The sequence below is a fragment of the Vigna angularis genome, chromosome 10, assembly GCF_016808095.1.
Source record: "Vigna angularis cultivar LongXiaoDou No.4 chromosome 10, ASM1680809v1, whole genome shotgun sequence".
Taxonomy (NCBI): Eukaryota; Viridiplantae; Streptophyta; class Magnoliopsida; order Fabales; family Fabaceae; genus Vigna; species Vigna angularis.
The window spans coordinates 6,347,423-6,364,971 of NC_068979.1; the positions used below are offsets into that span (position 1 = coordinate 6,347,423).

Here is a 17,549-nt window from a genome sequence, read left to right on the forward strand (position 1 = left end):
TCTCTTTTCAAAAAATTAATTTGTAGATTACATAATTAAAAAATCAAATAGATTTTTTTAATATAGAAGTGCGAGAAAAAAAATATATAAAGGTGGAAGAAGGCCAGAATTCCAATGTATCGAACTGGAAATTGATATTCAAATTGCATAATAAATATGATAATCAAGAAGTTCAAATCATAGTTAAGATTAAAACAAACTATAGTATTTTTTCAATAAGTTATATATAATTGAAAAGCTACAATTAATAATAATTTATATATATATATATATATATATATATATATATATATATACTTTTAATTATATTTTATAATTCGAAATTAGTTTTATTTAATTTTAAAATAATCAAACATTTTGCGCCTTACACGGTGATTAGTCTTCATTTGTTAAAAAAGTGTGGTTTTTAATTTTCATAAAATTTCAATCAAGATTGATTTTAGAAAAACGGCAAATGTGAATGCTCTTGCAAATGGCGACTTGCAATGTTAAATCATTCATCATAAGGGACTAAAAAAGAAGGAACAAAAGCTGTTGTCTATTGCAAACTTTATTGAGGAGATTAAGAACAAGAGCCCGTTGTGTCGAAAAGTTTTGTGCTTAAAAATTGAGAAACTCAAGTACGACACGAAAAAAAAATTAGAGAGTACATTGAAGTTGAAGTTGGATCCAGTTTGTTGCTGCTTTTTTATTCTTTGGGTTAAAAAAATTGATGAAAAAATTGCACTGAAAGGGAAAAAGGAAAGATTATTATTTTTCAAAATATGTGTTCCAATTTAGAAAGATGATAGTATACTCTGACCAAGGCCAAATATACTTAAAAAAAAGTTGGAGTCATATGGAAAAGTTACATTTATTTTAAGCCTTCATTACATTTATTTTAAGCCTTCTATAATGAACTAAGTAGTCAAGGTTTCTTTTGGATTTCCGGTAATAATGTAGGGTTTTTGACCTAAATGAGATGGGCCCTAAAGAGATACATGGATCTGGAATAAAACCTAGCTTGGAGAGTAAACTTTCTACAAGCTTGTAGACCACTGGCTAGAGTGATCTCTAAGTTTCTTTCTCTTGTGACACATAAGCACTTTTCATGTGACATGCTTCTAATAGAAATGATTTCTCATTTTTCCTTAATGGTAGATATGTGTCATGCTCCTAATGAAAATGATTTCTCCTTATAGTAATCATGTGTCATCCTCTTAATGGAGAAAATTTTATCTTGGTCTCCAAGTTAGAGTATTAGGGTTTTACTTCTACAGTTTGGAGACACCTTTAGGGTTATCTAAGCTTATAAATAGAGGTGTCTCCTCCATGTAAATTCACATTTGAATTAAGTATTGTTATGTTGCTAAATTTGTGTTATACTACTCAATATAGGTCTCAAAGGCTAGAACACCTAATCTAGGTTTTCTCTAGCCATTATTCCTTAAGAGTTAGTCCAACATTTCTTGAGAGCATCCAAACACCATCATAGTCTCTTGTCCTTGCTTGAATCACATAGCTTGAGGAGCTTATTCCATCATTTAGTATCAGATCTTAGGTTATTTTTGTTTATCCTTATGTTTTCCTAACATTTTCTTGTTATAATTATCTTGAAATGATCCAAATCAATCTCTCTCACAAACAAAATAGTCCTGATACTAGATGTTGACAATTTTAAAAGTTAAATTGCATCAATATCAAAGGTCCAAAAAGTAAGTGTATGTAGTCAAATGAAAGTTCTTTGAGTATAGTGTCCAACAAAAAAAATGATCATCTCATTTAGAGTTCCATAAAGAAAGTTATGGACAAAATAGTCAACAAAAGTCAAAGTTGTCATGATGTTGTCATCAACGTTTTTCAGTGTTTCAGTAGTTTTGGCTACTATTTTGTACTTTTAAAATGCTTTAAATGTGTTGGATAATATGTTTATATGTGCTTAGCTTTTCTGAGTATTTTCTTCATATATTGGTCATATAATTTGTTTATTCATTTTTATTTTCAAATTATTTTATGTTGTCTAGAATCATATATAGTCATTTTTTATGTTTCTACTTCTTACTTTAACTTTGAATAATCACAAAAAAATATATATTCATTTTCAAAACTTCATCATATATGTCATTTTAAGTGTTTTTATTTTGTATCTTTGAGTATATACTTGTTATTAGTTCATTAACAAGTTTATATAGTTAAGTTTTCGTTGTGCTTTATTGATTTTCATATTCTATCTTTTTGCTTCCATTAGGTTTTTTTCCATTTTAAGTTGCTTCTTGTTCAAGTGAAAAACATATGTAAATAATGTGGAGTAATGGTATTGTTCTGGTGCTGGAAAAAGTGTTAAGAGAGCTTTAAAAGAGTTAAAAGAAAAACATAAATAAGTGTCAAATAAGTAAAGAAAAATACATAAAAAAATATGTGCACATGACCACTACTATTTAGTGTTTTTGGTTAATTCAATTGCTTGAGTTGGGAACTTGTTTTTGGTGTAGTAAAATATACTTTCCAACAAGCATTGTGTCTCAGGTTTGAGCTAAAAAAGTGATTATATGCATCATTAGCAATCAAAGATAACATTATGCAGGACATTCAATTTCTAGTTGTTGTTTTTTGTGTTTTGTTCGTCTATTCTGGTGTCTTTTCTTATGTGTTTCTTTTGTGTTGTTAACCTTTGTTTCTAACTTTTAATTTTTTTATTATCTTTCTTGGTTATTATTGGTTTTGTCATATCATATTCCTTTTGAATTTAACTCTCATTCTTTTCAAACATTTTCTTGCTTTAATCTTCTTTGACTTCTTGGTTTTGGTGATTACTTTTGTGTAAACTCTTTTTTTGGAATTGAATAATTCCTGAGGTAGCATCTTAGGGTGTAAAACCTTAAGTAGATTTTTAAGCCTTGGTGAGAAGACAAGAGGAGGATGAGTGAAACACTTGGAAGGGAAGAACCAAGTTTGAGAAATGTTATCTTTTGTTTGCTTTTCATCTTGTAATATTAGCCTAATTAGATGTCATGGGGAAACTTTTGGTGTTTAATTTATTCTCCTGATTACAACCTTATACTCTTTTAGTATATATGCACTTTGTATAGTTATTAGGATTTGTTAAATTTTGATCAAAAAGAAAAATTTATTTTTTGAGATCCATGTTCAATAAATAAAATAAATTTAGAGTGTAAAAAAAATTTCACTTAAAACTAAATTTTGTAAAGTTAAATTATGTTTAAAATTTACTTCTTAAAATAGAAATAAAGTTATTCAAAATTAATTATAGAACATTTATGATTTATTTAGTCCATTATATCACTCATTATTGTAATGTTTATTATTTTATAAACTTATGATGTCATTTGGTCAATGTCGAATCACAATAATATATAATCTTGTGTTTGAAATATAGTATTAAAATTTTTATATAAACTACAAATAAAATAATAACTAAAAGTAAATAAATTTCAAATATATAAATAAATACAAATTTCATTTTCCATATCAATTTTATAAAGTTAAATTATGTATAAAAAAATTTCTAACTATTTCATCAAACAATATTTTTAATTATCACATAAAATGTATTAAATTATTAAATACAATATTTTATCTAACTTTTCAGTAAAACATTAGAAATGTCTAAAGAACAGAGATATGTAGTACGACTTAGAACAGAAAAAATAGATGTTAACAACTATCATGTTTTTATCTCTCTGCATGTGGTTCACGGGGAGTCAAGAAATTCATATTAGGTGCTAAAAGTACAAGGAATTTTAGTTTCCTGAAGAAATTTAAAGTTATGCATTTATGTTGAAGCGAAAATTCAAAATTAGGAAAATTCGCGCTTCTAACCTTTTCAGATAGCCGTATCTAGGAACAAATCTAATTCGTCTTCTCTTCAACCATTATACTTTTATTATTTTCAATTAATAGAAAAAAATTGGAAACCCTAAAAAAATATAATTACATTTTAATATGATGAAAATGGTCTGATATAAAGCATAAAAATCTATTGTGTTCGTCTCCGGAGTATTCTTATTTACTTAAGAATTTATTTGTGATGACAGGTAAATTAGTTGACCTTCATAACAAAGAAAAAACATTTTCATAATAGTTTTACAAATAAAATTCATTTTGAATTGAGATTAAAAAAAATAGTTAACAAACATTCTTGATTAGCATAATTATTTTCTTATAACCTTCATTAAGACAAATATTTTATTTATATCATTATATATATATATATATATATATATAAACAAAAAAAATTTATTAGCATAATTATATTATTATAATTTTTCAAATAATTTTATAATATTCATCACTATCAAAACATTAAAAATTTATTAAAATGAAAAAATATAAAAATATTATATTAAATCCATAATAAAAATACATTACACAAAACTAAGTAATTACATAAATAGAAAAAACTAAACCAATGCAACACCAATGGAAATATATTATTTTATGATCTTCATTAAGACAAATATTATTTTATTTATATCATTGAACAGAGGAATGGATTTTTCCATAATTAATTTTTATATATATTTAATTAACAAAAAAATATCCTTTATTAAATTAAAATAACACCATTATTCAATAAAATACATAATTGCTGATTTTTTCCCACTCAAATAACATGGTTTCTTCTTTTTCAGATGTAGTACATTGTTTTCTTTTATTTAGATAAATAATATGGTTTATTGTTTATGTTTAGAATTCGATCGAATTATGAATTGTGTTGTTTTTTAGTAATATTTTTATTTTTTAAATTCTCTCCCATTTTTTCTTTAATTGAGAAATAAAAATTTAGTTTTTCGAAAACCAAATTCTAAAATATGTTCTAATTAGTATCTTCTTAATTACAATTCAAAATTTGACTTTCCAAAAAATCAAATTTTGGACTTGTACTATAAACTGCGCTATTTGTATAATTTAAAGGCATAATATGCTACTTTGGGATATATATATATATATATATATATATATATATATATATATATATATATATATATATATATATATATATATATATATATATATATATATATATATATATATATATATTTAAAATGCTATTATGAAAAATTCTACGTAATCTTTTCACTCAAATGTAAGTTGAATGTCTTATATTTTTTAAATCATCTTCATAAAATTATTTTAATAAAATAAATATGTTAACACATAAATATTATGGTGACCAAAATATTAGTTTATATATATATACACGCTAGAACGTCAATCATTATACAAACACTTAAGTGAAGCAGGTACAGGTCATGTTCATAATGACTATATATATAAACTTGTTTTGCTTTGACTAAGCTATGTTTTAAAAACTTAACTACTTAAAATCGTTATACAAAATGTGCACAGGAGAGATAAACTTACATTGATACAAATATATAGTATTTTTTTTGTATGCATTGTTATTATCTTTATCCAGAATGTTCTTATTTTGATTATACCACAATTGATTTATAATTATGTATATTACTCAAATTATTTATAGCAATAAATATAAAATTTTAACAACAAGAAGAAGAAATCAAATAAAGTTGATCATATACTTAAAAATATACATTATCTTGAACTTATTACATTATGTTATTGAACTTTTTTAAAGGAGACATTAGAAGAATTAGTACAAATAAGTGATAAATAAGTTTATATAAGAAATCAATACATCATTTTGAAATCGAAATTTTAAGAAAATAAACTTATAAATTCTTTTTATTTATATTAATTATCTTATTTATTTTTATTAAATTTCAAATAATCTTAAATTCCTGACCATTAGTGGTTGTGAACGATGTGAATAGAAAAGATACATAAATGGAAAAATATCCAAAAAATAAAATGCGGCAAGAGTAGCTTACACATGCATGATGACGTGGAATAACTCAATCAACATCGTCAATATGTACTAAGTGACTCCCAAATTGTTTCAGATTTTGGTTTCTCTTTCCCGTACACGTTTTTTTAATGCGTGCATGCACACTTTGACAATTCTCATCACCAACACGTAAAAATATTGCGCTTTGAATAAATATTGTGTATGGATTTAAATGTAAATAAAAGTATACGATTTCATATTAATTAAAATTATTACTTAAAAAATTTTAATTTCATAAAACACAGTTATTTGAAATTAATTAAATATAAATATTTTTTTAATTAATGAAAATAGCCCTTTGAGATGGAATTGTTCATATCATGGGTAGCTAATGAATTTGATAACAGTGACTATGCTAAAAAAAATCCATGGTAGTTAATGAATTAACGGGAATTGTCACCGACTAACTGTGAATATGTTATTTTTTACTAGCTGGTTAACTATATTGTTACATGTGTTAAGTAAATTAGTACCTGTTTTAACTTTCAGGTTTGGTTTTTTTAAGACTTGTCTGTAATAATCTCTATGCAGTATTTTTTTTCCAATTAATCTTAACTACTTAATTAAAGTTAGGTGCATTGTTTTGGTCTTCATAATGTTTTAAAGAAAATTATTATATTTTAAAGTTTTAATTTTATATTATTATATATATATTTTTATTGGAAGAAATTTCACTTTGAAGAAGAGTTACGCGAAAAAAAATTACAATGGATAAATGATTTTCTTAATTCGATGTTTCGTTAAGGTATTTGTATTATTATATGCTTTTGTTTGATAACACTTTATATACTTTAAGTGAAGTTTATTTGGGGAAATTCATCTTAAAATTTATGAATTCAGAACTTTTATATTGTTTAGACAAATATAAGTAATATTTGTATTTGAAAACCAACACTAGTACAAAAATGGTTTTTTATACCTATTAAAAAAGGCTTTTTATACCTATTTTGGAGTAGGTATAGAAGCAAGGGGTATAGAAAGTTTACAATTTTTTATACCTACTATTAAATTGGTGTAGAAAGTTTTACTTTTTATACCTATGTTGTGCATAATAGGTATAAAAGTCTTATATTTAGTTAGACAAAATTTTTCTTTTTATACCTACTGGTGCTATAATAGGTGTAAAAAACAAAACTTTTTATACCTGTTGTGGCTTTGAATGATGTAAAAAGTGATTTTTTTTTTAAATATTTTATTTGTATGTACTACTATCCATATCCAGACCTGCATAAGATTCAATCCCAGAATACAGTTTAAATAATCAATAACAAGTAAAATAATCAATATTGTTTTCATTAACACATCAAAATGTAATATTTACTTAACAAAGTTCATAACTATATTTACCTAACATAGTTTCTTAACATATTACACATAAAATAGTTCCTAAACTCAAAATGTAATATTGAAACATCCAATCATTTACAAATGGTTAAAAAAAATGTAGCCCACTGCTCCCGAACATCCTTTATGACATGTTGTTCCATTGGAGACGAGTCATCAAATATCTACACAATGAATAGTTTGAGTAAAGTTATAATATTAATGGCTTAAAATCTTAGTTATAAAATGTTCCCGTAACCAATTTCCATTAGTCAACGACATTTGCAGATATAATTTTCTACATGTGCCTCATGACATAATATCTACACTCAAAGCTTCCCGGTTGATGTGAGCACTACAAGTTAAATTATGATTCTCAAATGGAAACAAGTTGAACTACTCCAAGCAAGTACAAAGAGTCTTTAGCTAATCAAATTAGAGTCATTCTAAGTAATTGTTCTAGGTGATTGATTGACTCAAATCTGAAACATGCATTTTTTTTCTTTTTGTGTTAAGATGAAACAATATTAAATACTCTAAGTATGTTCTTTAAATACATTTAACTCAAGGTAAAAAAAATACTTTTTCCATTAATAAAAAATATTATTATTCATTCATATCCATAATAGTCGGTTTTACAAAACAATTAAACGAATTATTAATATTTTAATCTGTAATGTAATTTTAAAGGAGTTATTCCTTGTATATACTTCTTTTAGTTTTTTATATTTCAGCATCACAATTAAAATTTTCTTCCTTCCTATTAATTACATGAGGATAAGATTATAAAGATCATATTATTTTGAAACTAAAAGAAATTTACAAAACAGATATTCAAGCATCTTCTACCTGCAACAATAAATAAAGATTACACTGTGACGTCAATTAGTTAACTTGTATCCACAATCCTTGCAAGTTTGTTTTTCTAAAATATTGTATAAATAATAATAATAATAATAATAAATAAGAATAATGATAACTCACCATGTGACCACACCCGAAGGCCAAGTCTCTTGGATTGGTCAAACAAACAGGACAAACCTGTAGAACAGAAGATAGAACACCAAATCAATCGTAAAGAACTTCAAAGTTGATAGAACTTCAATTGTAATATTAAAACATACTAATTGGTTGTTGTCATCAATGGAGGAAGGTGGTGCAGTGGTGGGAAGACGAGCTAATGATGGTGCAAGCCTAGAATATGGTAGAGGAGGAGCTTTTGGAACTATTCTCTTTGCTCTTCCTGTCACACGTCTATTTTCCAAAACCACAAAAAATAATCAAACATAACATATTCAAACAAAAACTGTATATTCGTAAAATAAGGTAATATGATACAACAAAGGGAAATTCTGCTTTAATAATTAAATCATTAATTAATTTGAATTCTTTGAAAAGAATTAAAGGAATCTTTTATTTTAAAAGTTTATAATTATATTTCTAAATTAATTTTAACTAAACTGGAGAAATCAGAAATTTAATTAAATTTGAGAACTTTTTATCTAAACTCTTATATTGTAAACTATAAAAGATGACAAAGAGGAAGTTTTAAGAAGGCCTGGACTTCAATATTACTATGATGTTTAGTTTTACACTTTCTTTTAAAATAAAAAGATCTTTTGAACATTATAATTGAAGACCGTAGCAGAGAAAAGAAAGTGTACCCAAAATATAATATACATCTCTAATCCTCGCTTTATTTATTAATTATTAAAATAGATCTCAATAATTATAAATAACATAAGTTATATTTTACTTTTTCTTCTTCTTCTAATTATTGGGTCTGGCATAAGCAGGAAGGAAAGTTATATCGACAAAATAAAGAAGAGCAAAATGAGGTATGCTTACCTCCATGGCAATTCATTGAATTTGGTCATATGACACAAGAACAACTCTCTTCTGTGAGGAAGGCAATGCAGATACTAGATTCTTCACTCCAACCCAATCTTCAATTTAAAAACTTAGTCAAAATTAAAATAAAAATATCCATAAGTGCATGAAGAGTAGATGAAGATTATGTTTTAGGCAACTTTCAGTAAAAGGCATCAGTATTATGCTTACATTTTCCACTCTTGAATCTTTAGATAACTAATCTTCTATTGCATTCTAGTTATGACATCAAATGCTGCAGTAAATCAATGCTTTAAGGAAATGCTATTGTTCCTGTGCAGCAAATCACGTGTGTGACACCCTAAAAATAAAGTAAATAAAAATAAGAAAAGCAAAAGAAACAAAGTTAGTGCCAACAGATGCATATATATGACATACTAACCCGGTGATGAAGATTTTCAGTCTTGTCTACCAGAAAGTTAGTGCCAGGAAGTTTTCCTAGAGTTTCTGTGCTTGGTCGAATTGAGATGAGAATGATCTTTGAAAAAGATATAACCACCTACAGAGGAAGAAACAAAGTAATCAGTATACAAGATTATTTACTTCAGGATCAGCAGACAATCCAACAGTGTCCCATCCATAGTCCCCTGGGAATTCTCCAGTCAAATAAGAGGGAGTCTGAGCCGAAAAGGGTCCCAAGTATTTCACTCTGTCTGGACCAGACCGCAATTCATTTCCCTGCTCACTCATCAACACAGATAATATAAGTCACACAACACAACCCAAAAAAACTAAAACCATTGAAGCATGGATCCAGCAGAAAACAAAATCTGATTGCATACAAGCTACTGCCCTCACGTCCATCAGAATTTCTTTCCTAAGTTAGTTTCCCAAACCAGAATAAGAAGCTATCAATACTACAATCAGATTTCAAATCAGATTAAATAGTTATAATTAGTCCATTACTGTAAAAAGGATTGAATGAAAAAGGACATGTTTACCTATTAAAGAGTTCCACATTGATGTATTGAAAAATTTGATTAAATAGCTTTTGAACTAGAACAGTAGGGACCTGGGGCAAAACATAAAATCAGTTTGCTCTATAACATTAAAAAGGACTTGGAAAGAAACCAAAGCAATTGCTGACAGCTCTGCAAATGTTGCACATATAATTATTGGGTGGAAGACCTTTTTCAAGCTTGATGGCAATCTGAAAACAAAGGGATAAGAAAAGACATAATTATAGTTAGTTCTAATAAAATGCAAATACAATGTTGCAAGACAATATAACATTTTTGCTCCATCTAAATGAGCCATCAAAGCAATCAGCCATAGAGGTTGCTAATGCTGTGAAGAATCAAGCCAAAGAACTTGAGTAGGCATTATCTTTCTATAATAGGTACCAATAGTATAATTAAGGATAAGCTGGCACAATTTCTCTTTCTATATAAATGCATTTATACACGTAACGTATAATGTATGATTCAATTTTTTTTATCTTCTTATCTGATTCTTTTGCAGAAATGTAACAAGAATGAGGCAGAGATAGTGACTCTAAATATCCAAGGACTAAATTGAATGTTGAGTACTGTATGAGTTGCTAGGGTGATATATATATCATGCAAAGATACCCTTGTCTCCAAGTTTGCGAGGAGGTTGCTGCTGGAAGCAAATCACAACTGCAGACAAATTGTCTCCAATATTTCTCTTTAAAGCCTTATCAACCAAATCCTTACTGCACAAGGTTCGGTCATTATGGTCCTGGAGCATATGTCAAGCGAAATCCACTACAATTTGCCTCCTATATCCAGTAATATAATCAACACTTACCGCAAATGCTATATGAAAATATGCTTCAGGAAATGAAGATGAGCCACGGTGCTCATCAAGCTGGAAGCGCAAATTTTTGGCATCCACCTAGCTGAGAAGAAACTCGATCAAAAAGAGGCCATGCTTCACAAGCCATGATTTTATATACCAAGGAAATAATAACATCTATCATTATATAAGTGGAACCCTAATCACCCAAACATAACAAAAGAGAGGAATTAACCTTCTAGAGGAGGCGCGATCCAAGAGCACAAGGGTTTTGACGAGCAGATCGGAAAAGAGTCGCGGATTGGCGGTTTTGAACTCTGCCGTCAATGCCATCAATGCGAAGGAGCTTGCGGAGGAGAAGAAGACGCCAGAGAGAACTAAGAGAAGAGAAGATGTGAAGCAAAAATGAAGAAATGCAGAACCAAGAGTAAAAAAGAAGAAGATGCGCGCAGTGAATTGTGAATAGAAGGGGGTGGCTAGAATATTAAATATTCCACACCGGTTCTAAGTAAAATAGGTGTAAAAATTATTTTTTACACCGGTTCGGAAAACATCCGGTGTAAAATTATTTACTATTATTACAATTTTGCCATTATATTATTTTTTATACCTATTTTTAGAGTAACTGGTGTAAAAAAGTTCTCTTTATTTACTATTTTGCCACCATATTAATTTTTATACCTGATGAATTTGAACAGGTATAAATAGACGCTATAAAAAGTCTATTTTGCACTAGTGCAAGATAACCTTATGAAAAGCTCGGTCTGTGTTGTTAATTTTATTCACTTTTTTCTTGGTTTTTCATTGGAAAGTAATAAATATAAAGAAAAAAATTACAAGTTTGTCTTACTTATTTAAGTCCCTTGTTTCTTATTATACCAATATTTCCTAAGATTTTTTTTCATGAAAGAATTACTAATCGAGTGAGTGAGAAAGCAAAGTTGAAAATGAAAAGAGAAATACTATCTACTTTCTTTTTAATAAAGTGTACAAATTGAGATTAAATTGTTTGATAATTGATTGTTAAAAAAAGTTACTAAAGATGGTTAAAAATTTAAAATAAGTTTGAAGTCATATATATATATATATATATATATATATATATATATATATATATATATATATATATATATAAATATTTTGTAACATTCCGTAATCTCACAGTTGATAATTCATAATTGATATATTGTAGCATTGCGTTTAAGGTAACATCCCTTAATCTCACACTTGATAATTTATAGTTGATATATATATATATATATATATATATATATATATATATATATATATATATATATATATATATATATATATATATATATATATGTTTTAAACTCAGATTTCAACTATAAACTCATAAATATAACTCGAATTCTTCTAATTTATTCTTCTATCTCTTTCTTCATTGGCACTGAACCAGACGACATTTCTCCATCTGCTCCCGTATAACGAATTATACGATCATCGCACATACACAAACACAAACAAGTAGGGTGAGCTAACATGCAACTAATCATTTATAAAACATGCATAATTACTTTGATACACTCAACAAACCTCATAATAATTATGTCAGACACCCTCATACCATCATACAACAATCGCATCATAGATACTCATCACACAATACCATAATTACTAATAGACACTCATCCCACAATACTTAATAGACATTGTTCGCATCATAGATACTCATCCATTACTTTGATACACTCAACAAACCTCATATAATAATTATGTTAGACACCCTCATACCATCATACAACAATCACATCATAGATACTCATCCATTACTTTGATACACTCAACAAACCTCATATAATAATTATGTCAAACACCCTCATACCATCATACAACAATCGCATCATAGATACTCATCACACAATACCACAATTACTAATAGACACTCATCCCACAATACTTAATAGACACTCATTCCACAATACCCAATAGACATTCATTCCACAATACCCAATAGACACTCATTCCAATGATATGTTGATGAGCGGTCACGGGAGGTTATGCACTTGTGATGACTTCTACTTCTTCTTACAAATACACTTCCAAAATACTTCATACCATCCACAAAGTTAGTCCTCAACACTATGTCCAAAACTGGCACATAGACCAGGACATCCTGCCCCTCTCACCACATAATTCATCCTTCTCTACTTGAGACTGGATGATTATTAGAGTATCAGGATAACCTCCAACTACATGACCCTCAACATCAACATATACACAAATACCACATCATTACTGAATCTCTCCACGAGACTCATACCATGCTCATATTCCTCAACTCACATTATACCCTTACCAAATCTCCCCATAATACTCATATCATGTTCAGATGCATAAATTCAAATCCAATAAAATTCAATCATCGCAGAAATCATACAAAATGAATATATCACAAAATAAATTAACAATACTAAAATATCACCATAAATGGTCACCGGAGAAGAATCAAATGTTTGACGAATCAAACTCACCATAAACGTCAGTACATATGACTAGTCACAACTTACTGGATTTGACCAGGGCTGCTCTATGATCAGGGATGTACCAACTCCGGTTTTTAAGATTCCTCTATCCTACCATCACAATTATAATTCATAATTCCATATCACCACAATAACATGAATTCATCAGAAATTTTCATTCCAACGAGATATATTGCACAATAATTTAACAGTACATAATCTGTTCAACAAGATTTAAGTTAAAAACTTGTCGAGTAGACTTCTAGGAAAGAGAGGTGCGTCACAATGGACAACTTAAGTACCAAGTTTTTTCTTAGCCAAAGTGTTCCTCAACTAGTTTTAACAAATTTCTTATTTTACAGATTCAAAACAACAACATATAATATTAACACAGAAATTCAATATAGATAGATATATAACAAGCACCTATGTTTTTCATTAACAGTATTCACACAGAATTTCAAGACATGAATAGTAATAAAACAATACTAAATCATAATATAAAAACTTAGAAAGGTTAGCTCTCCTACCTCTATTCCAGACTTAATCTCTTGTTCAGAATTTGTTTCCCCGAAAACCCTCCAGAACTTATGCAACTAAAAATTTCTGTCTAACTCTTTCTTCTCCATTTCTCACGAGATATATTGCACAATAATTTAACAGTACATAATCTGTTCAACAAGATTTAAGTTAAAAACTTGTCGAGTAGACTTCCAGGAAAGAGAGGTGCGTCACAATGGACAACTTAAGTACCAAGTTTTTTCTTAGCCAAAGTGTTCCTCAACTAGTTTTAACAAATTTCTTATTTTACAGATTCAAAACAACAACATATAATATTAACACAGAAATTCAATATAGATAGATATATAACAAGCACCTATGTTTTTCATTAACAGTATTCACACAGAATTTCAAGACATGAATAGTAATAAAACAATACTAAATCATAATATAAAAACTTAGAAAGGTTAGCTCTCCTACCTCTATTCCAGACTTAATCTCTTGCTCAGAATTTGTTTCCCCGAAAACCCTCCAGAACTTATGCAACTAAAAATTTCTGTCTAACTCTTTCTTCTCCATTTCTCACTTGATTCTTCCTCTCTTTTCATGAGTCTTACATATATAAATGAATAATATATAATTAAACATATAAATATATTGTTTTAACATTTTAGATTGAGAATAATATTTGATTTATTTTTATAAATTTAGTCATAATTTGATGATACCAAATATTTTGATATCTTTTATCGAAAAATCTAATAATAATATTAGAGTTGATAATTTGTTGAACTGATGATTCACAGAACTATAATATAAATATACGAAGAATCTAAAAATTTAAAAATTAGTAGAGATAAAATTATTTAGACTCGCATTTAAATATAAGATTGATAGGAATTAAGGTAAGATGAAAATCACATCTTCGATAAAATTAAGATAAAGATATACAAAATATAATAAACCCATAAGATTTATTAAGAATTTGGATTAAAAATAATGTTTTAATATTTTTTATAAAGTTATTCACGAGACAATTATACAAAATCTCTGGATTATCTTCTCTGGAAAAACTTCACAAAGATGAAGTAAACTTTTTCTTGAAAATGAAAAAAATTGACAGAGAATACAGTTTTGAAAAGGAGAGAGAGTAACTTTAGGGAGGAACTGGTTTAACTTTAATGAGAAGAAATGTGGTTAGTATTTAAGAGAAATTAATTGATGTGGTAAATGTCAGAGATAAAAGCATTTCATGATCACATGTTCCCGTAGAAGAAGTGCCAATAGTTCGAGGAGTCTGAGGACAAGTTGCTCCTGACTGTAAAGAATATATCCTATCAAAAATTCCGAAAGCTGGTCACACACAGAGCCAAAGCGTACATAACTAGAAAACAGACCTTTATTTTATTAAACATTCAATACACAAACAACTTACCAAACAAACAAGTAAGGATTGAAGCAGAGAGCTGAAACAAATCTATTTGACACGTCCCCAGAGACAAAACTCGGTATCCAATGTTTTCAGATACTTTGCACACTCAGTCAGACTAACTAAGCTACTCTCTTTTCAATATAACCTACTCACTCAGATTATTCAATTAATTAATTCATTTTTCAAGTATCATTAACATATTAATGTATCTTTAATATTAATAACTTTTTTAATTCTGTCATTGATAATTATTAATAAATCATACAATCTTCATTATATTTAATAGGAAAAATTATCATTTCATAAATACCATAAAAGACTTTCAGTTTCTCATAAACTATAAATCATGTACTAATAAGGGAAATATGAATTATTAATTAACTTTGCCTGTAAGCAATGTAATTGGTTAATGCAAATAAAGGAGCTGCCTTTCGGGGATCAAATCCAAACAATTGTTCCTTCGCTTCCAGCAACAGTTTCTCAGCAAACTCTTTGGACTTCTGTATCCCTAAAAGTTTAGGGTACGTGACCTTATCAGCCACCAAGTCCTTCCCCGCCGTCTTCCCCAATTCCTCGGACGACTTAGTTACATCCAGAATGTCATCCACCACCTGAAACAACAAACCAATGCACCTAGCGAACTTCCTTAATTTCTCAATCTCCTCGTCCGACCCACCTCCCACTATTGCGCCCAACACAACCGCAGCTTCCAGCAACGCCGCCGTTTTGTGCACATGAATGAATTCCAACCTCTCCAGCCCCACATTCGAGGCTCCTTCCGAATCTAAATCCACCACCTGTCCCGCCACAAGGCCATCTCCTCCGATCGATTTCGCCAACTCCCCAATCGCACGAACCACGCGCGCTGGGGACACACCCTCGGTCGCCGCCGCCAAGTGCTCAAACGCGAACGCGAGCAGCGCATCGCCGGCAAGAACCGCCACATCCTCGCCGAAGACCTTGTGGTTGGTCGGCTTGCCGCGTCGGAGGTCGTCGTTGTCCATGCATGGCAGATCGTCGTGGATGAGCGACATGGTATGGATCATCTCGACGGCGCAGGCGGCTGGGATGGCAGTGGCATCATCGCCACCGACGAGCTCGCAGGCAGCGATACAGAGGATGGGGCGGATCCTCTTGCCGCCGGCAAGAAGGGAGTAGCGCATGGCTTTGTGGATCTTCTCCGGGTCGCGCAGCGCAATGGCTGCGTCCAAGGCTTGGTTCACCGTGTGGGCCTTGTGGAGCATGTAGACTTTGAAATCAAAATCTTCGATTTCCGGTATTCTCACAGCGGTGTCTACCTTAGCGGGCACAGCAGAGACGGAGAGAGAGGGAAAAGATGAGAGTTTTGGCGTTGGTGGTTTGGTGGGATTGGGAAGCAGTGTGAGAGTGCGAAAAGGGGGAGTGAGAAAGAGAGGTGAAGGTGTGCTGAGCATGGAGGAATTGAGACAGGCATAAGGAGAAGCCATGTTTGATTCTAAGCGAGAGAAATGTGTTCTGTGGTGTAGTTGCGATGGTTGGTTATATAGACTTTGGGACTAGACTCCTTGTCAAAAGAAGATTTCTACAAGACTTTGGGATTCCACTCCTTGTGCTACTTGTCAAAAAAAGAGATTTCTATAAGTACACCATTCCATTTTTCTAAGCCTAATAAAAAGTTAATACTTTTATTTTTTATTTAACTTTTCAAAATTATTTTATATTTTGAAATCAAAATTTAATTTTATAGGTATTGTGTAATGATAAATAAAAATAAGAACATGATTGATGTATAACCCTTGTCAAACGCAGTGACTTCATTTCTGATTCTTACAATCAACAGCAACAAAAATTCTTAATCAATCAATTTTTTTTTAATGATACATTGAAAATTGATAATTAACTTAAACTTAAAACCTCATCAGTTCCTGTATTTCATTAACTAATAATTAACAGTGATTAATATAAAATGTACAAAAGTTGACGTGTATGAATTATTTGCTCCTCACGTCACACACACACACACACACACACACATATATATATATATATATTTGTTAACATTAAATATTGAATTTAAATTTAGGATAATAATATTTTGATAATATTTTTTTGACAACATTTTAACATCATCTACGTGTCATTCTGTGATTGATCCAAAATTATTACACAATCAATAATCATAATCATAAACATCAACATGGATCAGAGAATGACTACATAGATGATATTAAAATGTTGTCAAAAAAATGTTGTGAAAGTATCATTATCCTTAAATTTAATATTTTACTTCTCCTAAAGTAGCATATAACAC

The 17,549-nt window shown here is 29.3% G+C and overlaps 1 protein-coding gene and 1 long non-coding RNA gene across 8 annotated transcripts; both read right to left on the reverse strand.

The window, feature by feature from the left end:
• Positions 1-7,211: 7,211 nt before the first annotated feature.
• LOC128194320 (uncharacterized) lies at positions 7,212-11,270 on the reverse strand. Of its 7 annotated transcripts, XR_008245733.1 has the most exons (11): positions 11,076-11,270; positions 10,853-10,943; positions 10,654-10,757; positions 10,211-10,232; positions 10,024-10,094; positions 9,465-9,760; positions 9,254-9,383; positions 9,041-9,138; positions 8,317-8,446; positions 8,177-8,233; positions 7,212-7,377 (listed from the first exon to the last, which is right to left on the reverse strand). It is a non-coding gene; the product is annotated as an uncharacterized LOC128194320 (long non-coding RNA). The 7 variants fall into 7 exon arrangements; XR_008245730.1 differs by having other exon boundaries at positions 9,465-10,094; XR_008245731.1 differs by having other exon boundaries at positions 10,024-10,232.
• A 4,338-nt stretch (positions 11,271-15,608) lies between these two features.
• LOC108335695 (geranylgeranyl pyrophosphate synthase 7, chloroplastic) lies at positions 15,609-16,834 on the reverse strand. Its single transcript, XM_017571801.1, has one exon. The coding sequence runs from the start codon at positions 16,723-16,725 to the stop codon at positions 15,637-15,639; it is 1,089 nt and encodes a 362-aa protein (XP_017427290.1). The 5' UTR covers positions 16,726-16,834; the 3' UTR covers positions 15,609-15,636.
• Between the last annotated feature and the right edge of the window lie 715 nt (positions 16,835-17,549).